Source organism: Vulpes lagopus, chromosome 5 (assembly GCF_018345385.1).
Source record: "Vulpes lagopus strain Blue_001 chromosome 5, ASM1834538v1, whole genome shotgun sequence".
Lineage (NCBI taxonomy): Eukaryota > Metazoa > Chordata > Mammalia > Carnivora > Canidae > Vulpes > Vulpes lagopus.
In genome coordinates, this window is record NC_054828.1 from 5,644,804 (window position 1) to 5,667,616 (window position 22,813).

The 22,813-nt window shown below is 41.9% G+C and overlaps 1 protein-coding gene across 1 annotated transcript in view; it reads left to right on the plus strand.

The window, feature by feature from the left end:
* Positions 1–22,813, plus strand: part of EFCAB6 (EF-hand calcium binding domain 6) — a 237,958-nt gene that overhangs the window by 20,315 nt on the left and 194,830 nt on the right. The window contains exons 4-5 of the mRNA XM_041755332.1: positions 6,882–7,093; positions 17,507–17,595. Coding sequence (XP_041611266.1) covers positions 6,882–7,093; positions 17,507–17,595 — 301 coding nt within the window. The remainder of the gene's footprint in view (positions 1–6,881; positions 7,094–17,506; positions 17,596–22,813) is intronic.

The following is a 22,813-nucleotide window of genomic DNA, read 5'->3' on the forward strand; positions in this document are numbered from 1 at the left end:
GGACATGTATCCAGCATTATGGTATCACACAATCGTTTCACTGCCCTAAAAATCCCCCATGTTCCTTCTGCTCATCCCTCTCTGCCCCTAGTCTCGGTAGCCACTGGTCATCTTACTGTCTTCAGAGTTTTGCCTTTCCAGAATGTTCTAGAATTGGAGTGGTACAGTACATAGCCTTTTCAGATGGGCTTCTTCCACTTAGAAGTGTGCACTTAGGGATCCTTCCTGTCTTTTCATGGTATGATAGTTCACTTTTTAATCTCTGAATAATATTCTCTTTTATGGATGTGCCCCAGTTAGCCTATCTCATCACTACTGAAGGGCGTCTTGGTTGCTCTCACATCTTGGCCAATCGTGAATAAAACTGCAATAAACATTTTCCAAACCCCGATACGTGACAAGAACTGTCGTAGGTACTGAGGATAAAGAGATGGGTCCAGTGGAGCCCCTGCCCAGGAGGCACTCATGGTCTAGAGAGGGGGATAAAGAATTTTCCTTGCGTGAGCCAGATGCTACCAGAACAGAAGCTTGTGCACAGCAAGCACAGTGGGTGCATACCCCGAGGCTCTAGGAGACCTCGAAGGGGACAGAGACAAGGATACCCTGAAATCTGCCTTGTGAGGGGGCCAGGGGGAGGCATTCTAGTCAAGTCATACTGGACACTGTGCTTCCTCACTGGGCAAGACTTGAATCACATGGTCACAGGCATCATCTACCCAGGAGCCTGGAAATACAGACCTCGGGATGGCTGAATGTCTCCCTAGATTACAGGGTTTCTGTTTCTAAGGGAAGAGGGGAGAATGGATTCAGCTAGCAGCTTCCAGCACCATTCAGCAGCTCCACGTGTACAGTACAGTGTACTTTGGGCACATCTGAGTTCACCTGTCTGCTCCTACAGAGAAGTCTGGAGTGAAGTGAGATTCACTTCACTGGATCAAAGGGCTTTGCCACTGAGGCTCTTGATGAGCTCCACCGCGCTGCCCTCTAGAAGTGTGTGCCTGGGCACATGCCCACAAATAAGACTTAGAAGGATTTGTCCCAGAGTATCCTAACACAGATTATTATCTTTTACATCGTCTCCACTTGATGTGCAAAGGCAATATTCTGTTGTGATTCCTCTTGCTTTTCTGTAACAGTCAAGGTAGCTTTGATTCTCCAGTTTATCAGCTTTCTGAGTTTCTTTTCTGAGCTGCCTATTGATAACCCTTTGCCCATTTACCTGCAGTGGGTCTTAATGGTGATTTGTAGGAGCTCTCCCTGTGCGGGAGGTGTTAACCCTTCATCTGCCTTACATGCCATCAGCGTCTCTTTTTCCCTTTTGTCGTTTGCGTTCTATTTTTACTGATGGTAATTCTCAATACTGAATTATCTTTTCTTGTTTAAATTAAGTCTCCTAGAACCATTTGCCTCCCCAGAGGTGGTCACCATGAAGTGTTTGGCTGGTCCCTCTCTCATGCGTGCACGTGTAGATGGAGGTGACATACTTGTGTAACTTGTATATTAAATTGGCACTGCTCACAGGGTAAACCACAGATGAGATACCCTGTTTCCTTTTAAAATGTTTTTTGTTTTATGTTCAGATTTGAAAAATTTCTATTGACCTGTCTATTCACTAGGCTATTCTTTATCACATATAGTCTGCTGTTAAGCAGATCAAATGAGTTTTTCACTTCTGATATTGTATTTTTAATTTCAGGCTTTGACGTGTGCTCTAAAAAACAAAACAGTTTCCTTTTCTGTGCTGAAATCCCCTGTACCTGCAACGCGTTGTCAAGTTTTCCTGTAATCTCTTGAACGTGTTTACCATTCTTGCCTTAAATACCTGATCCTTCCTCCATCTGTTCTCTCTGGATCCTCTGACTGTTTTTGCTCTTGATTAGGTCACCTTTCCTCATTTCATTTGTCTTGCACTTTTAAAAAGATCTAATAGCAGACATTTGTATGAAGTGCAGTGGAAACAAGTGACTAGCACAGCCAGGAAAGGGGATGCTTCTTCTCTTAGGCTTCATGTGAGCTTGGCTGGCGTGGTTTCATCTCCAGACCAAGCTGTGTCTGGACTCGGTCTCAGTTGCCACTGGTTTCAAATACTGCCTTTCAGCAGCTCTAGAGATCGGAGCCCTGGTGAGACTCTAGGCTTTTCTGCTTCCTTCTGGGTTGGCCCATCTGGGAGAGTGCTCTGCATTACAGTCACCCTGCTGGTTTTAGAAGGTCTCCGGGGAGGGGGCTCTCTGTGTCCCCCGGCCCAGCTCCTACTTTTTGGCACCTCAGAAGGCCTCTCTCTGCTTTGCCATCCTACTACCCCCAGGTTTCAGTGGGCCGTTGAAGTGCGTTCCACAAAGGGCAGGGTGCCTCAGAAGGCCTTGCCTCCATACTACTGCCCTGTCCTCAGCCTTTGGGGAGCACCTGCCTTACACTTCCAGAAAAGCCCACCCTCCTGGGGCCACATCGCACAGCTCTGCGCCTCGCCCCCAGCTCTGGTTTACCACTTCTAACCCCACAGGAAGACCCAAGAGGCTGGGCTCGGACTCGCTCTGTGGATTGAAGCCCCCCGGCCTTTGAACCCATCATACCTGTCCACGTGTGGCCACTAAATAGCTGGTTCTTTTTTCTGCACCCTAGTCTAGAATGAATTTGCTTTACTCTGTCGGACTCTGTAAGGATAAAAGTGTTCTGGGTTGTTCCTCTTGGAGGAGTGGCTTGCCCTTTCTGGGATCTCTAGGTTCTTTGCGTTCCTTAGTTCTTCGGTGGGTTTAAAAACTATATACTTCAGCTTATCCCACTTGTTCTCGTTGTGAGGGTGAGAGTGACAGTCTGTTGTGACTGTAGATTCTAATCGGATGTAAAAGATTTTGTCAAATTGCCCTCCAGAAAGATTATATCAATTTGTCCTCCCACCAGCAGGTTATGCAAGTGTGGTTACTGCTTTCATTTTAAATCTGGGAAAGTGCCTTAGGCACGTGAAAGAAAAAGTTTCACTTCAAATGCCAAGGAGTTTCAAACCAATATTTCTGATACATTTAAATTAGAATTATTGATTTGCAAAGATGCGGCTTCTTGGAAAGCGACTAATAATATATACGAAAAGTCTGAAAAAAGATTTCAAGGTGAACAAAAGTTAACAGGAGAGGCTCCCTCTACAACACTGGAGGCAGCAGGAGGAGTTCTGGGTTGGGTGCGCAGAGGGAAAAATCGTGTTCCCCAGCCCATGTGGCATCAGGCAGCTCCTCCCTGCGAGTCAGCTGCTTCTGAGAGCCCAGCAGCAGTCAGAAATGGAGAGGGGAGCATGACAGGATCCCTGGGAGTCTTGTGGGAGATGTAAGTCTCTTTTCCCTCCGAGCTGTGTGCCCAGCTCTCTCCCCCGAGTCTGTCCCCTCCTAAGAGAGCTGCTGGCTCCACGTCCCTACATACCATGAATAACGGAAATGATAGTCCCATCCAGACTTCCCTCCTGAGCTTCAGCTCAGGTCTCCAGTTGCTTGGGCTTCATCTGCTGGGTGTCTCAGACGTGAGCCGGCCAACCAGATCTCTTGGTTCCTGGTGTTCTCCTTCTCAGGAAAGGGCACCATCATCTATGTGGTTCCTCCAGCCCGGCCTCAGTTATTGTTGGTTTCTTCCTGCCCTGCCCTGCTGAGCCAGTCCATCAGCAAAACCTCATCTGCTCTGTCTCTAGGCTACCTCTAGTCTGTCTGCTTCCTCCCCTTCCCTGCCCCCATGTCTAGGGCTGCTACGTGGTTCAGGCCGCAGTCACCTCTTCTTGGACCCTTGGAATTGCCTCATCTCTGGGCTTCTGCCCTCATTTCTTGCCCCTCTAGAATCTACTCTTTACATAGCAGGTAGAGTGATTTGTGAACACAAGCATATATTAGAGGAGATCAGTGCCTTGCTTGAACTCTCCTGAGCCTTCCCATTGCATGTGGAGACCGCCCCAGTCCTTGCGCTGACACTAAAGCATCACCCCACCCCACTCTCAGCGATTTCTGCCCTCTGTCTCACATGACAAACACATGCTCTGTCCACCTTTTGCTTTTCTGGACACATCAAGCTCATTCCTGCTCAGGGACCCTTTACTGGTGCTGTGTCCCCTCTAACTGCTTCTCTGGCTGCCGTACTTTATCATTCTGGTTCAGCTCATCAAACACCTCAAGAGGACTTCCCTGACTACTCCACCTAAAACAGTTCCCGCCTCTCTCCAACCCGTTCTTTCTTACTGTCTTTGTAATCTTTTCTACCATTACCTTATCTTTTATGTATTATCTGTTTCTTGTCTTTCTTCTCCCCTGCATATTATCAGCTTTACAAGAACAGATCTTACCTGTCTTGTTCACTGTAGCCCTTAGTGCCTAGAGCAATGCCGAAATATCATGGGTATTCAGTGAATATTTTTTGAATGAATGAATTCTCCTTCTTTAAAAGTCAGTGTTTCACAAGTCTCCCTTCTCTTCCAGAGTGGCATGCATCTCCCATGGCTTCCACGTGGCTGGTTCCCACACCTGCACGTCCAGCGGCATCCACTTCTGATCTCTAGATTTATGTGCTCACCTTTCTTTCTTTCCTGTTTTTTTCTCTCTTTTTTTGGTGCTCACCTTTCAAATGGACATCTCCACTTAGAGATCCCAAACTGAATTCATTAGCTTTCCCACAAACTTTTTTTCTCCTGTTCCAGGTATTTATTGCTATGTACAAACTCTTCCACACATAGAGGCTTGGAATCATTTATTTTGCTCACAGATCTGCAATTTGAGCAGGTCCCAGGGACAGCTTGCCTCTATTCCAGGTGGTTCCATGAGGGGAGGTGCAAAGGCAGTGGTAATGACACCTGGGGCTGGAATCATCAGAAGTCTGGCTTCGTCTGTGGGCTGGAACCTCAACGGGGGTGTTGGCCAAAACACCTACATGTGGCTTCTCTGTGTGACTTCTTGACTTCCTCACATCTCAGCAATTGGCATGAGCATCTTACAAGGATGAGGCACAAGCTGCAACACCTTTTGTGACCTCTTCTTAGAAGTCACGTAGATCATTCTGCCCTAGTCACGGGCCCACCCAAATTCAAGGCGAAGGAATATATGCTCCACATCTCGATGGGACGAGGGTTAGGATGGCATTGTAGGACAAGCATGTGTGGCGGGGATCTGGTTGTGGCCATCTTGGTAAATGCCTTTGCCACGTCCTATAGCATTTCCTTTCCCAACGAAGAGTGTCACCACCCACCTGGCCACTTACACCACATATACAAGCCATATCTTCTTCCACTGCCTCACCCTGCCTGTCTAATCAGAAGATTCCATGGACTCTACTTGGTCTATTTCAACTTCTCTTTCATTCACCTCTACTTTTCCCTCCATGCTCATCATGTTGGTGTGTAGACCTCCATTAATACTTGTCTGAGCAGGCTGTAGTTAACAACATGTCTTCAGACTATCACTTCTGTCCCCTCTCTATCCCTCCTACATGTGATGTTGGGGCGAAAATTGGATGATGTCATCCTCTTGATGGAAGTCCCAGCTCGGTGTCCCATGACCAGAGCACAAAGCTGGATGGGAGCACCAGGGACTTGGCTCCTGGTGACTTTGTGGTTTAATCTCTAAAGCTGATGCCTCCTGTGCTTGTCCTCTCCCCACTTTGTCTCCACTGGCTGTCCTCCATGGCACCCCCACTTCCAGCCCTTCTTGCTCTTGGGAACACCAAGTTCCAGTTGAAGTATATCACCTCTTCCTTCTAAGCAACTTTTCCTGAGACCTTCAGCCTGTCACCCCAAACTAGCCACGGTCTTTTCTCCAATGTGTTCCTGGTTATATATGCCCCTACCCAAAGAGCCAGTAGGTATCATGAGTGAAAGGCATCCCTAGCACCTGGCACAGGCCTCTTCTGTGCTTGGCGAGTGTCAGGGAAGATGAACATTGGTGACAGCTTGTGCCAGAAAGGTTCAATACCTGGATAAGAAATTCTCATTTGAATGGAAATAACCACAATCATCCTTCCTTAGGTCCTGTTTGTAAATGAATTTATAAAAGATGAAACAGCATTAAAGGCATTTAATATACATTCAGAATTTACTTTGTAAGACAGCTACTAAATAAGTTGTCACCATGCCTTTGCAATCTCATAAATAGATAGAAGAGATTTACCAAACCACCTGTATTTTTAGCCTCCTCTTTCTCTAGTAGGTTACAAAATATCAAAGTGGAATAATCACATTTCCATGCTTATGAAACTAGTCCATGCCTTGAGTTGATTTGCAGTTACTGTGTTTATTTCTATGGCTGTTTCATCTTAGAGGGGAAGGAGGCTGGGGTGTATTGTCTCTCCCCTGGTGACTTGGGGACCCTTGGGACCTACAGCACCACAGTCCCACTTGACTGCTTTTCCTCGCAGGAAGTGCAGGCCTCCCGGAAGCTTATGTGGGCCTTTTAACATTCTTTCATTACCTTTCAGGGGCTAGCCATTCTCATCTCTTGTCTTGGAGAGGGAAATAATCTAGATTAAGAATTACATGTTTTCCCCTCAAAAATTGGCCAGGGGATGAAAAGTTAATATATTTTAAAGATTTGTTTGAGGTGATATTGTTCTTAACTCAGTTTTATTCCAAAATCCATGTTTTTGCTTGTCATGACACATGTCCTATATAGGGGGGATGATCTTTCCTCTCTCTTTTTTTTTCCTTTTACCATTACTATTTTCATTTTACATTGGCCACATTTCAGAGGTAAAAAATGACCATAGATTTGACATTGCAAGTCATGCAGTGCTTAGATGCATAAAGCAATGAATACAGTAGGAGAAATAGTGTTTTGGAAGTTTTTTGGATTCTAGTCCACAGTGAAGTTGGTTTTTGGGATCTTGGCTTTAAGCGCATCTAATAAACAACTGTATCTCTTCTATAGCCACAGCTATTGCAAATCCGATACTGTCCTTCTTAGATGTTAAACGGCTTTTATTTCAAAAAATCACTGATAAAGGATATGAGTTGAAAAAGGCTTTTGAGCTGCTTGACACCAGTCACAACATGACGGTATCAAAGAATGAACTGAGAAGAATTATCACAACCTTCCTGATGCCTCTCACGAGAGAACAGTTTCAGGATGTACTGGCTCAGGTACAGTATGCATGGCGACTTAGAATAACCCAACTATGGGGGTGCGTGGGAGACTCGGTTGGTTAAGCGTCTAACTCTTGATTTCAGCTTAGGTTGTGATCTCAGGGTTGTGAAATTGAGCCCCAACTTGGGCTCTGTGCTCAGCAGGGAGTACCCTTGAGATTCTCTCTCTCCCTCTGCCCCTCACCACCCCTGCCCTGCCCCCCCAGCTGTAGAAAAGTTGGAGTCAGTTACTGGAGCATGAAATCTATTCTGGGTTTCCACCCCCTACCACCCGATAGTTCTAAGTTAGCAGTTACAGCTTTGTTAGACTCGGTTGGTTAAGCGTCTAACTCTTGATTTCAGCTTAGGTTGTGATCTCAGGGTTGTGAAATTGAGCCCCAACTTGGGCTCTGTGCTCAGCAGGGAGTACCCTTGAGATTCTCTCTCTCCCTCTGCCCCTCACCACCCCTGCCCTGCCCCTACCCAGCTGTAGAAAAGTTGGAGTCAGTTACTGGAGCATGAAATCTATTCTGGGTTTCCACCCCCTACCACCCGATAGTTCTAAGTTAGCAGTTACAGCTTTGTTTATTTTTCACAATTCAGTGAAATTCTGGTGGATGGGATGATCAACATGCGTGTGGGTCATATTTTGTGTGGAGTACTGGTACTGCCATTTTCTTTAGTGTTTTTTTTTTAAGCTTCCATATAGAAGTATTATATTTTGGAACTTAGTATTTTGGCATTTGTTCTTGTATCAAATGGATATTGAGCACCTACTGTATGCTAGACCCAAGAAAGACAGCAGGCAGACACGGGCCCAGCCCAGTGAGATGTGTTTGGTACGTGTAGGAGGGAAAGCTAGAGGAGGGAGAGCTATCTAAAATTGGGGTGGTGGTCCAGGCAGCCTTTAGGGAGGAAGGGGTGTATTTAGGCAGATTTTGACCAAGGAGTAGGATTAGCCAGATGAAAGAAAAATGGAAGGGGGTTATAGGCAGAGGGAGTAACAGCTCAAGTGAAAGCTTAGATGTCGGGATCAGCATGGCATGTTTATTCAGGGAACCGGGTAGTATTATTTATACCCGAAGTGAGGGGATATGTGTCAGGTTGTGGATAGAGGGGCCAGGCCTGAAGAGTACCATACACAGAGTTGGGACTCAGTCCTGGGAGCTGTAGGGCCCATGGAAGGGTTTGCAGCAGGGGTGATGCAAGTACTTGGGGAGGGATATGGAGGACAAGCCCTTGGTGGGTATCCTACCAGGGGGCTATCAATAGTAGACATTTAGTGGGGTCTGAGCCGTCAGGGCCTTTAACAATGGAATACACAGTACAGGAGGAATTAAACACTCAGAATAAATCCATAGGGATCAGTATAGTAATACCAAAGTGGGAAAATCAGTAGTGTGCCTTCAACCCAGTAACCCACTAACTAATATACATGCACACACACATGCACACACACACACAGAAATACACATGTGTTTACTCAATACTTCTTAATCAGAGCATTCCATAATATTTAAAAGTCTGTTTCCTTCTAGAATTTGTTGACTACGTCAACCCAACCCACTTTGCTTACTTCTACCACAGGGGAATTATGTGGCAGGAAAACAAACAGCCCAGGGAATTTCGGATATTCCTGAATTCCAGGCCACCTCAGGGACTGGCTCTCCTTCCTTTCACAGATTTAGGAAAAAAATATTTGTGGGTCTGTTTGTTGTTTCTTCTTGAGCATACCATGGTGCCATTTCAAGGGTTTCTCTTCCTTTAATTTTCTTTTTTCACTGAATTTGAGGCTTGTAGCCATTATTTTTAAATATATATATTTTACTTCATCCTCCCTGAGACATTTCAGTATTGTCCCAAGGTTCATCCCAAGGCTCTTTTCATTTTTTCAGTCTTTTATTTCTATTTTTAAGATTGGATAATATCTATTGATCTGTCTTCAAAGTTCAGTGACCCCTTCTTCATGTCTGTTCTGCCATTAAGCTCATTCAGTGAATATTTAATATTAGATATAGTATTTTTCAGTTCTAGAATTTCCACTTGGTTCTTTTTTATAGTTCCTATTTATCTTTTTTATAGTTTATGTTTATCTATTTCCTATTTTTTTCTTCAATTATGAGTGTGTTTCTTTTAACTCATTAAGCATGGTTAAAATAGCTGCTTTAAAGTTCTTGAATGATAATTCTAATATCTGGGTTGTCTCAGGGTTGGGTTGCATTGATTTTTTTTTCTTTTTTTTACTCTTGACAGGCAAGAGTCACATTATTCTGGTTCTGCATATTAGAGTATATTTGGATTATATCTTAGACCAGTGCTGTCTAATGGAAATATAATGTTAGGAGCACCTGGCTGGCTCAGTGAGTGGAGTGTGTGACTCTTGATCTTGGGGTTGTGAATTTGAGCCCCATGTTGGTTGTAGAGATTACTTAAAAATAAAATCATAAAAAATATATAATGTGAATTATATATTCACATGTTTGATTTTAAGCTTTCCAGTAGCCACATGAAAAAAGTTAAAAAGCATTAATTTGAATAATATTTTTATTTAACTAATATGTCTAAAATATTATCTCATTTCAATGTGTTATCACTATTAAAAATTGACAATAAGTTATTTTGCATTCTTTTCTGTGTACTAAGTCTTTAAACCTGATGTATGCTTTATACTTACAGCTGACTTCAGTTCACACACTAAATTTCCATTGGAAATACTTGATGTCTATTTAGATTTCATGAAACAGTAGATTCAGATACCTGGTCATTACAAACATACTTAAAGGTTTTCTAATCACTGAATTAATTTTAAAATTTAAATTAATTAACCATGACTAAAATAAATTCAGTTCATCAGTTGCCCTAGCCACGTTTCAAGTGCTTGACATTCACATGTGGCTGTGGCTGCGCATTAGACAGTACAGGGAATAAACATTTTGAACACGGTGCTGTGGAGACTGGATCCTCTTACCTTCCTCTGAAGATTGTTGATGCTTCTGCTCTGGTAGGAATTAACCTGCAAACTGTCTCACCTGCAGTGAGCAGTTGCTTGCATCTCAGTTTGGCTCTTTTATCTTTAAGTGGGTCTCTTTTCTCTTTGAGTCTGACCTGCACACGCCAGCTTTGGGCATCAGCTGGAAACTTGGACAGAATTTATACACAGAAAGTGGGTCTCCTTCTCTGTCTCTCCTGTTTGAGATTTCCCTCACATTTTTAGTGGTTGTGGTTGCTTTGAGTTCAGCATGCCAGTTCTTCAGGCCAGAGAGACAGTGTGGCTTGTTCTCAGGCTTAAAGCTATTATGAATAGGAAACTCCCTCAATACTCGTCCCTTTTTCTGTGTTTTGAATTTCTCCAAAGTCTTCCTGTTTCTGTTTACTCTCCAAGGTCTTCAGATAGTTATAAAATTTTTTGTGTTTGCCAGAATTTATCGTGGTTTTCTGTGGGAGGTTGGTCTGTTATGAGCCGTCTCTACCACAACTTCTGCCTCATCATTTTTATTTTCTTATTATTTTTTAAAAGATTTTATTTATTTATGATAGACATAGAGAGAGAGAGAGAGAGAGAGAGAGAGAGAGAGAGGCAGAGACACAGACAGAGGGAGAGGAAGGCTCCATGCCAGGAGCCCGACGCCGGACTTGATCCCGGGGCTCCATGATTGCGCCCTGGGCCAAAGGCAGGCGCCAAACCGCTGAGCCACCCAGGGATCCCCTGCTTCATCATTTTTAAAAAGCAACCACAGGGGATCCCTGGGTGGCGCAGCGGTTTGGTGCCTGCCTTTGGCCCAGGGTGCGATCCTGGAGACCTGGGATCGAGTCCCACGTCGGGCTCCCGGTGCATGGAGCCTGCTTCTCCCTCTGCCTGTGTCTCTGCGCCTCTCTCTCTTTCTGTGTGTGACTATCATAAAAAAAAAAAAAAGAAAAAAAGAAAAAAGCAACCACAAAGTTACAGAGAAGTTGGATGTTTAGTGGGAAGGACAGTTTTTTTCCTGAACCATTTGGGAGTAAGTGGTTCCATCACCCCAAATATTTCAGTGTATGTGTCTCTCAAAGAGGATAGTGTTCTGCATAACTACAGTCTGACCATCAAAATACGGATATTAACATGAAGTCACTACTACCATCTCAGCCCCGGGCCCCTGCCTGGTTGGGCCGGTCATTCCATGCCTGTCTCTTATGATCCAGGTCAGAACGTGAATTCCAAGTGTCTTTCACTTCAAAACAGTTCTCAGCCTTAGTTTTTCCTGACCCTCCACTCTGAAGATTGCAGAGGGCAGCATGTCCCCCATCTGAGTTTATCTGATGTTTTCCTGATGACTAGGTCTAGGCTTGCATCTTTGGCGGGAGTATCACAGAAATGCTGTATTCTCATTGTGTTTTACGATCGCACGGGATCCTAGTTTGTCCCATTGCTGCTGTTTACTTCGATCACTTGATTAAGGTGGAATCTGTCAGGCTTTCTCATGGTAAGAGACTCTTCATCCACTTTGTAATTAATAAGCATTTTGTGAAAAAAAAAAAATAAGCATTTTGTGGAGAAACTTAGAAACTGTATCTCATTCCTTACTAGACTTTCAATTTATTCATTTATTATTTTTATATTTGCAGGGACTCAAGATTGCATGTTTTATTGAGTGGTTGTGATACATTATGTTCATTTTGCATTTTGATTTTTAAATTGTCTGTAATTTGGCTGCTAGGAGCCCCTTCAAGCTGGTTTTTGTGTGCTTTTGACATGCCTCCATCATTCTTTGAGCACTTGCTCTATGATATAAGATATTCTAAACTCATCTCTACTTTCCTTGCTTTGGTCCTGAAATCCTCCATTTCTCCAGAAAATTCTGGTTCCTTTAAATGAAAAGATATTCAGAATCCAGGGTCTGGGCACTGGGGCTGCCCATTGTCACTGGGATGACACCCCAGGCCTCACAGTGGGCAGAGCTCCAGGGGATACATGTGTACCCACACATATACAGATATACATTTACATATACATTTATTTCTATATCAACCTCTCCCTATATTGAAAACCATGAGTTCACACCAGTACTGCCAATCCTAATCCTGTACCTCAAGGTTCTTTCCAGCTTTCTTGCTGTTCATATTTTTTTTTGTTTTGTTTTGCTTTTGTTTTTAAAGATTTTATTTATTTAATCATGAGAGACACACAGAGAGAGAGGCAGAGGCACAGGCAGAGAGAGAAGCAGGCTCCATGCATGGAGCCCGATGCGGGACTCGATCCCGGGTCTCCAGGATCATGCCCTGGGCTGCAAGCGGCGCTAAACCGCTGAGCCACCTGGGCTGCTCTTGCTGTTCAGATTTGTAATTACCTTTTCAGATGAGACACTTGGCTTCTGTTATTCTTAGTATATTTATTTATTTATTTGATCAGTTTCCCTGGTACAAGACCCATCTCCCATCCCCAGTGCCCCACCCTGCCATGTGGATGCTCTCTTCCCTCCACGTGGGTTACATCCCACTGTGGACTCCTGTGGCTTCCCTCAACGTGGCAGACACTGTTTTTCTCTTTCCATCAGACTTTAGGACTTATTAGAGAGGGGACAGGAAAGAAGGGAAGAGGGAAGAAAGATGAGCTTTTCTCCTTTTTTTAAAAAAGTTTCCCATTTATTCACTTAAAAATTTCACAAATAATACATACTAATGATTTCACATGTCACTTTTTTTACTGTATCTACATTTTTATTGGAACTTTATTAAGATAGAACTTATATGTAATAAAATTCACCATTTAAAAAGTCGCAAGTTACTGGTTTTCTGTGTATCCAGGGTTGAGTAATCATCACTACTGTCTAGTTCCAGAACATTTTCATCACCCCAGAAAGAAACCCCATACTCATTAGTAGTCACTCCCCTTTTCCCCTTCCTCTAGTCCCCGATAACCATTAATATACTTTTCTGTCACAAAAGATCTGCCTCTTCTGGACATTTCATATAAATGGAATAATTCAATACATAATCTTTTGTGTTTGGCTTCTTTCATTTAGCATCTTGTGTTCAAAGTTCATCCATGTTGTAGCATGAACCAGTGCTTCATTCCTTTTCATGGCTGAATCACACTCCAGTATATGCATAGACAACTTTTTGTGTTTTTTATCATGAGTTGATGGACCTTTGGGTTGTTTCCACTTTTTGGCTTTTGTGAACAAGGTTGCGATGAAAATTCATCTACAAATTTTTGTGTGGGTGTATACTTTCACTTCTCTAAGGTACATACCTAGGAGTGGAATTGCTATGTCATGTGGTAATGTTCTCTCTCTCTCTCTTTTTAAGTTTTTATTTAAATTCCAGTTAGTTAACATACAGTGTAATCTTAGTCTCAGGTGTACAATGTAGTGATTCATCACTTACATACAACACCCAGTGCTTCTCACAAGTGTTCTCCTTTGTCCCCATCACCTATTTTATCCATCACCCCAGACACCTCTCCTCTGGTGGCCATCAGTATGTTCTCTATAGTTAAGAGTCAGTTTCTTGGTTTGTTTTTCTCTCTCTCTTTTCCCCCTTTGCTTATTTGTTTTTTTCCTTAAATTCCACATGAATGAAATCATAGTATTTGTCTTTCTCTGACTGACTTACTTTGCTTAGCATTATACCTTCTAGATCCATCCATGTTGGTGCAAATGGCAAGATTTCATTCTTTTTGATGGCTGAGTATTATTCCATTGTGTATATATGCCACATCTTCTTTATCCATTCATCAATAGATGGATACTTAGGCTGTTTCCATAATTTGGTAGATAATGCTGCTGTAAACATCGAGGTACATGTATCCCTTCAAAAAATAATTTTTTGTATCCTTTGGATAAATACCTAGTAGTGCAATTGCTGGCTCATGGGGCGGCTCTATATTTAACTTTTTGAGGAACCTCCATACTGTTTCCACACTGGCTGCACCAGTTTGCATTCCCACCAACAGTTCATGAAGGTTCCCCTTTCTCTGCATCCTCACCAGCATCTGTTGTTTCTTGTGTTGTTGACTTTAGCCATTCTGACAAGTGCAAGGTGGTATCTCACTGTGGTTTTGATTTGCATGTCCCTGATGATGAGTGTAACTAGTAATGTTCTCTTGCTTGTAAAGAACATTTGTCCATGCAAACATTGCATCAGTTTCCTTATAAGCTTGATTTAACTGATACTTTATTTATACCAAATGGAGAGTTAAGATATTTTTCCTGCTAATGTCTCCCTATATTCATGATCTAATGTTAATTTAAAATTTTGACAACCTTCCCAAGCTAATCAACTATGCAGGAAGGGGAAAAGTACAGAAAATGTGAAATGTGTATCCGTTTTTAAAAGCTACATCTGTTTTTAAAAGAAGTCACTGAGAACTGTAGAGCTTCAAAGACTTTAAAAAAAACAAGTCCTGGTAGTCTATCTGAAATACTAAGCATAGGTTTTCTAGAACCTCAAGCTTCCGTGACCCACGTGTAAACCAAGGAGGCTGAAATGTGGTACATTTTCAGAAGGCCAAGTTCACAGTGAGTGAAGGGGAGGATTTCTCTTTCCAGTAGCTGGAATTCAGAGTGTGTGCGACTTTTCAATATCTTTTACCAACAAATCCCTTTCCAATGGTGAATGTAAGCCTAACTGGAAACATAAAACTTGTAGAACACTTCATGGGAATTTCACACTTAAAATTAGAAAAGAATTTTCCAGTTAGAGTGAATTTGCTTTAGCTTTAATTTTATTTTAAGAACCATGTTGAGTATGTTTGAACGTCAGAGTGTTGTGATGATTGATCAGGGCATGAACAATGAGGCATTGCTTATAATAATCTGTCTTGTACCTTAGTTTCCATTCATGGTAATGTGAATTTTTAAAAAAGCTGTGTCCTCAGTCTCTAAAAATTAACAAAAATTTTATAAAAGAGGATGAATTGGCAAAGAGATTCCGGAGAAGAAAAACATAGTTCTGTTCTGGTCCTAGTGGTTGTGCTGGGTTGGGGAAAGAGACATCTTTGAAGACACTCATCAACAAGAATTTACTTTTAGCGATTCATCTTTGGATGATTATGATTCTTAAACTTTTTTGTCAGAATCATAAATATTGAAAATGGGAGTTCTTAAGCAGAGCCTGCCTCTCCTTTTATTTTTTATTTTTATTTTTAAAAAGATTTTATTTATTTATTCATGAGAGAAAGAGAGAGAGGCAGAGACATAGGCAGAGGGAGTAGGCTCCATGCAGGAAGCCCTGGGATCACACCCTGAGCCAAAGGCAGACACTCAACTGCTGAGCTACCCAGGTGTCCCCTGCTTCTCCTTTTAGACAAGATTTGTGAGTTGTTTAAAGGGGTTACTATCTTTGGAGACTGAACTTTGCAAATATGTATCTACCACATTAGAATTTTCATTAGACCACAAGTAATAATATGAAATGTGACAAGCTTCAATAGGTTAATGGATTTCCTCTCCCTTTTTTCTTTTTTGTGGTTAGTGTAGGGAGAGGAACATGGGCTCTGGAGGCATATGATGGTAGTGCCATGCAGGGAGGTCACATCTCTGCTCCTCGAAATGTGGACACGACCACAGCCTGAGGACCTGGTTTTGGGACTAGATGAGTTAACTCATGTAAAACATCAAGAGTGGAGCTTGTGCCCATCTCCTGAGTATGAGCTCTGTATGTTTCTTTCCCTCCTCACAAACTCTTAACTACCAAAACTATGAGGGCATCTAGTCTTGGAGCAACACACATACCCTGTTCTTGCCCTTCTGCTGTAAGGCTAGGGAGACTTTGAGGTGTCTACCCAAAATTACATTTGAAATAGAAATCATGAATGTCCTTTCCAGGACAAGGCTTCATGAAGGCCCACCCTGTGAGCTGCTCTCCCTCTGGTCCCATTTCCTAGTTATATGTGTTTTAGTAGTAAAAAGAAATTTTTCCTTTGGGGAGCACTGAGATAACCATGCCTGGCTTTGAGGCTGAATTTTAAGGGCTAAGTGAACATCACACTTGATTATATAGACATGGGAGCCATTCAGCTGTATGGGAAATTGTACTTTGTGTATTTGCATGAAGCTTAATAAAATACATCTGTATTGATTATATGTTTTAACTTTAGTTTCATAATCCTTTTTTTGGGAAATAATTATTTTCACTTTTAAAAAATTTTGACTTTTTATTTAGAAGTAATTTCAGGGGCACCTGGGTATCTTAGTCGAGCATCAGACTCTTGGTTGGGCTCAGGTCCTGATCTCAGGGTCATAAGATTGAGCCCCATATCAGGCTTCACACCCAGTGTGGAGTCAGCTTGAGATTCTCTCTCCCTTGCCCTTTGCCTCTCATGCTCATAATCTCTCCTCTTTCTCAAATAAGTCTGAAAAAAAGAAATAATTTCAAACCTCCAGAAAATTTATAAGAACAGCACAAATAGTACGCATATGGTACATACATACAATACCCACATACACTTAACCCAGATTTGCCTGTTGTGAGCATTTAACCTCATTTGCTTCTGTGATCTTTCATTATCCATATGTGGTATGTGTGGATCTGCAAACAGTTTACAGGGTATGTAGTGTATACATAATTTTTTTCTGAACTGTTTGAGAGGCAATTGTTTATATTATGGTTAATTTACTTCCAAATACTTTAGTGTGTATTCCCTGAGAATAAGATCTATTCTCTTACATAATCACAGTACCATTATCAACATTAGTAAATTAAAAATTGAGATAATTCTTTTTTTTTTATTTTTTAAATTTATGATAGTCACACACACACACAGAGAGAGAGAGAGAGAGAGAGGCAGAGACACAGGCAGAGGGAGAAACAGGCTCCATGAACCGGGAGCCCGACGTGGGACTCAATCCCAGGTCTCCAGGATTGCGCCCTGGGCCAAAGGCAGGCGCCAAACCGTTGCGCCACCCAGGGATCCCTAATTCTTTTTTTTGAGATAATTCCTTAATCTATAGCCCATTTTGACCTACTGGATCTAGTAAGTCCTTTATAGAATTTTCAATTCAAAAATGGCTGTTTCCTACCTTGAAAGTATATAACGTACAGAAAGTTCAAATGCCATTCAGAGGGTAAAATTATGTCATGGCCTCAGCCTCTTGGGGAAAAAATATATGTGATGTATGCATATATAAATACATATACATATATAAAATGTATATTAGAATATATTTCTACCAACCTTACTTTAGTTTGTAGATAGAACTAGATTTCAGAAAATTTTATAGACAACTTGTTGACTTTTAATTGAGCATAAGCTGGCATTCTGGCATTTAGGTGTTTTTGTACCTGGTTTACTGGGGATGCATGTCAACTCAGACACCTGGGGGAAGTGGTTGTGTTTACTAGAATGACCATCTCAGTAATGGTATCCTGTCTTCCATCATGAAAGCTCCTGTGCTGTCTACTACTTGGATCTGAATCCTCTAACTGGCCATCATTCTTCTTGTTCGAATGTAGATCCCCCTCACCAGCTCTGGGGCCATTCCATACCTTGAATTCCTGTCCCGGTTTGGTGGAATGGACCTAAATATAAATGTTATACAGAGGTAAGTAGTTTTTTTCCCCCTCATATGAAACTGTGAAATTTGGAATGATAAAAGAGAGGGCATAAACTCAGGAGAGCTAATCATGTCAACAGATATATAGGGAAGAAGAATTGGTAGAGTTTGTATAGAATTTAATGGAGTTAATCATCAGTCAAAAAGTCATTTTGAGAAGATTCTGACCTCTATGTAGGATATATTTCAGAATAAAGGAAATAATATTGTATTGAAAATAGAAATATAACAAATTAAAACCAGATAAACATATATTATATGCAATATATTTCAGATTTGGAAATAATAAATTTTAATTTTGAATATTAATATCTTTCATTGAAAAGTGATGTTTTAGAGCTATAAAAAAATCTTTTTAAAAGATTTATTTATTTTTGAGAGAGAGTGTGTACGAGTGGGAGGAGCAAAGGCAGGGGGAATCTCAAGAAGACTCCCCACTGAGTGTGGAACTGGACATGGGGCTCCATCTCAGGACCCTGCGATCACGACCTGAGCTGAAACCAAGAGTTGGATACTCAACTGACTGCGCCACCCAGGCACCCCAGAAATTAAATCTTTTTTTAAAGAGATCTTTGTACGAGCTCCTTTGTGTCTCAACTGTAGCATATGAATGGGACTCATTTGCTTTATGAACTGCAAAACGAGAGTGTTAGAGTATGAACTCTTAATGTCTGTCTCTTCTGGAAAGGTCTTTGATTCTGGCATCCGATTTAGGAATGACCAAAATTATTCACTCTGACTGTCTGACTCTAAATGAATAAACCTCATTTTCTCAGGAATTGTGGAAATAGAAGTTAAATTTGATCCTGAAAAATTAGCAGATTTTGGTATGATAGCTTTCCTGCCTGAGTCTGTCATGGACACAGTGTAGGTGTAAGAATTCGTGCGGCAGAGGGGAGAGGGAATGGGGACATGTTCAGTGAGTGTAAGTTTCAGTTTTATAAGATGAAAAAGGTTTAGAGATGTGTTGCACAACACTGCATATACTCAAAACTACTGAACTGCACACGTAAAAATGATAAAGATGGAAAAGTTTATGTTATCTGGGGGGTGGTTTTTCAGTTTTGTTTTTTAACCACAATTAAAAAAAAGAATCAGTGCAACAGCTCCAACAAGAATGACAAAATATCTCCTGGATGGTCGGGGGCTTTTCTGTGCTGTGTTTAGTTAATGATCCCTGAGTAGGGGGCTGAGATAATCTCCAGGTTTATTTGAAAGAATGATTGGTTGTTTTACAAACTGTATATTCATACTCTGAACCTAAAACAGTCCCCATTTGTGATAAGGTTGTTGGATGGACTGTAACCAATTTGAAGATTCTCTGTCGAAAAAGCTAAATGACTAGAAAAACTGGAAGCAGGAGAGTTCTTTTTTTGTCTTTTGTTTTTGTTCCTTTAACTGTGAATTATCAGTCTAATAGTTCATTTGAGATGGAAAAGGATCACAAGGTACCACTTTAAATATAAAAGATTAAATATTTTAACTAAATTTGAAAGATTCAGCTTATAACTGGCTTAACTTGTGGGGCTGAATTTTCTTTACTCTTGGAGATGATGCATTATAGTGAGTGGACACTGCTCCTTTGGGTGACATGGCAGACTGTTTTCATGAATAGCACTTCCATGGAAAAAAAATGAAATGACTGATAGAAGGTAAAATGTATACATGCATTTTCCTTCACTAGAGAACTGGCAACACAGTAAGTACTCCCCTAGAAGCCAACATAAAATGGAGATGGAATCCAGAGAGGTGAGCATTCTATAAAGCCAGCTTTTGCCTCGAAAATAGTGGCTAAATCCTGGTGAATTTGTGTTTCAGTCTGGTTGGCTATTTGGAGTGAAAGAGACAGGGGATAAAACCTAGAGGACCTGCCTAAGGTGGAGGAACCTAATAGAAGATCAGGATATATAAAGTTGAGACACCTAAACCCTCATGTGAGGATAGGTTACAAATATAAACTTGCATCCCAGAAGGGCATAAGGAAACCTACCTAATTCCACACTGCTGCTGGGTGAATAGAGGACAAAATTGTAATTATAAGTCAGTATTTATGCAAATCTGTGCCTGAAATAATGCTTCCTGTGTGGTCTGGAAAGTCTTAGGCTAAGATTTGCTTAAAACTGGGGCTGGGCTAAGTGTGCCCTTCTGTAGAGGAATACGTTTGCAACCCAGCCCTTAAAAAATTTCCACAGATCAAGTGCCAAGTAAAATCAGGCCATACTCACAAAATATTGAAAACACGTGCAGAGATAAAGAATGAGAACTGCAAACCAGTAGAAACAACATCCAGTACAATCAGATATCCAAATATGTGAAATCCTGCAACTGTCAGATCTAGAATTTCTGTGTTAGTATGTTTGGAGAAATCAAAGAATGGACTTCATATATAAATATGAAATAAGCAAAAAAATTTTTTGAAGAAATACAGAACAGAACTTCTGGTAGTGAAAGATAACTGTAGATATAAAATTTGGTGGCTGGGCGGAAAAAGTTGATGAACCACAGCTAAAAGGAGCATTGGGGGAGTAGAAATAGGTCCGAAGCTGTTATCCAGAAAGCCACACAAAGACAAAGGAAGATAAAATACAGAGGACAAGTATAGGAGACATGGAAGGGAGAGAGAAGGCCTAGATTTCTTTTCTTTTCTTTTCTTTTCTTTTCTTTTCTTTTCTTTTCTTTTCTTTTCTTTTCTTTTCTTTTCTTTTCTTTTTTCTTTTCTTTTCTTTTCTTTTCTTTTCTTTTCTTTTCTTTTCTTTTCTTTCTTTTCTTTTCTTCTTTTCTTTCTTTTCCTTTCTTTCTTTCTTTCTTTCTTTCTTTCTTTCTTTCTTTCTTTCTTTCTTCTTTCTTTCTTTCTTTCTTTCTTCTTTCTTTCTTTCTTTCAAGATTTATTTATTTGAGAGAAAGAGTGAGGAAGAGAGCATGAATGAGGGGTGGTGGGGGAGGGACATAGGGAGAAGCAGGCTCTCCACTGAGCAGAGCCCAATGAGGAACTGGGACTCGGTCCCAGGACCCTAAGATCATGACCTGAACTGAAGGCAGATGCTTAACTGACTGAGCCACTCAGGTGCCACATTCTAAGAAATTTCTTATTGGATTTCCAGATATTTAGAGGAAAGGATAGGGAAGAGCCAATATTCGAAAGGATGATGGCGGAGAATCTTAAGCTGGACGAATGAAAAGAAATGACCATGTAGATGTGTCACAGTGAGACCGCAGAGCACCAGTGTCAACGTCAGCATGAGAGCAGTAAAGCAGTGAGGGGAGGTACTGGGTTGACTTAGGACCGACACTCAGACTGAAGCTGACGTCCGAGTGTGACAGTGGGACCATCTCTCCCACACGCTGGGAATGAAGCATTTGCCAGCCTAGAATTTGTGAGTCTGAGATCTCTTTCTGTGGGGACGCAGGGGCCCTTTGCCTCTTCTTGTCATAGTTGAGCCTTAAGCACTGATGTCAGGCAGTGGGGACAAGGAGAAACATGTGGCACCTTTGCCTGCCGTGTTCATGGTCACCTTCCAGCTGATCCTCTCTTTCTTCATCCTACAAAGCATGCCTCTTCTTTGTAACCATCTGTGTAGGATGCAGGGAGCGTTCCAGGTAGAGGAGGAAGATCGGGGACCTTTGGGTTTGGCTTTAATTCTTGATTTGGATAATTGGCATTTGCCTTATGATTAAACATGCACACATATTGTATGAATGTTACTACCTATAAGTCCTATTTCATAATAACAGTTTAGAACTCAATAAATTTAATAAACAAAATTGATACAGCTGAAGAAATAAGTGAACTGGAAGATAGGTCAGAGAAAGATAAGCCTGAGTGCAGCCCAGAGACATAGAAGTGTAAGTGGAGCTCTGTGAAGAGAGTCCTCAGAGATGGGATGGAGGCACCCAAAGGAACAGTGGCTGAGGGCTTTCCTGAACTGAGGGTGGGATTGAGTCCACCCATTCAGGAAGCCCAAGAAACCCCAGGTGAAGTTAAAGATGGGAGGTGGGGGCGCAACCACCCCACAGACCAAGAGACCCTCAGCGCAGCCAGAGGGCAGCATGCAGAGAAGGGATTTCTGCGTGGTAATGGGGAAGCCAGGTGACAGCGAATCCACCATCACAATGTGGTGAAAGAAAAATCACTACCATCTTAGAATGTTATGTGTGGGGATGCCTGGGTGGCTCAGCGGTTGAGCGCCTGCCTTTGGCTCAAGGTGTGATTCCCAGGTTCGAGTCCCACATCAGGCTCCTTGCATGGAGCCTGCTTCTCTGTCTGCCTGTGTCTCTGCCTCTCTCTCTCTCTGTCTCTCATGAACAAATAAATCTTAAAAAAAAATATGTGTGAAAAAGGGATCTTTCAGTATTTTCAGGGTTGAAATAAAGATACTGTAAAACGAAAATAGAATTTGGCCCCCAGCAGACCCAGTGAAAGAACTTTAAAGGGTGTACTTTAGGTTGAAGGAAAACACTCCCAGACGGACAGTTGGAGGCAATGCGGCCCAGAGGGTGGAGAGTGTGTGGTTAGATCCAAATGCTCCCGCTGACCTCAGGGGGTGCTAAGGACTGGGAATAATGAGGACTTTGGGAATTTAAAAATAGAATAGGATTAAAATATATGACAGTAGCAATTTATACAGAGAGGAGGGATTGGAGTGAAAATGTTCTAGAGTTGTTACCTTGTCCATCAGGAAGATTAAAAATTATGGTTAACTTGAGACTTGGAAAAATATGCAGGTTATAATTTCCCGAGCAGCTTTCACAAAATTAAAAATGGAGTGATTGAGTCCTAAATTTACAAATGGAGACAAACAAACTGGAATAAAAATAGGATTGACCAGAAAGACGGCAAGGAGCCTCAGAATAGGAAGAACTAGTAGAAATCCCAAGTATGTGGGTAGTTGTAATAAATGGTCCACTTAAAAGACAGAGATGGTCTGATTAGATAAGAACTAGTAAAATCCACTAAGAGAAAAACCTAAACAGAATTTTACAGAGGGGTTAAAAGTGGAAGGATTTAAAGACCTACCATTCCAGTGAGTACTCATCTCATGAAAGCTGTGTCACTAAGTGAGTGTCAGACAATAAGCTGTGTCTCCTAGAGGCGACACTGAGATGGAGTTGGGGAGGCAGCTGTGAGGGGAAGAGGGCCAGAGTGGGGCTGTGCTGGGGAGCTGCCCTGGGGCTGGGGGGGGCGGCGCGTGCCGGGCTCCCGAGGGGC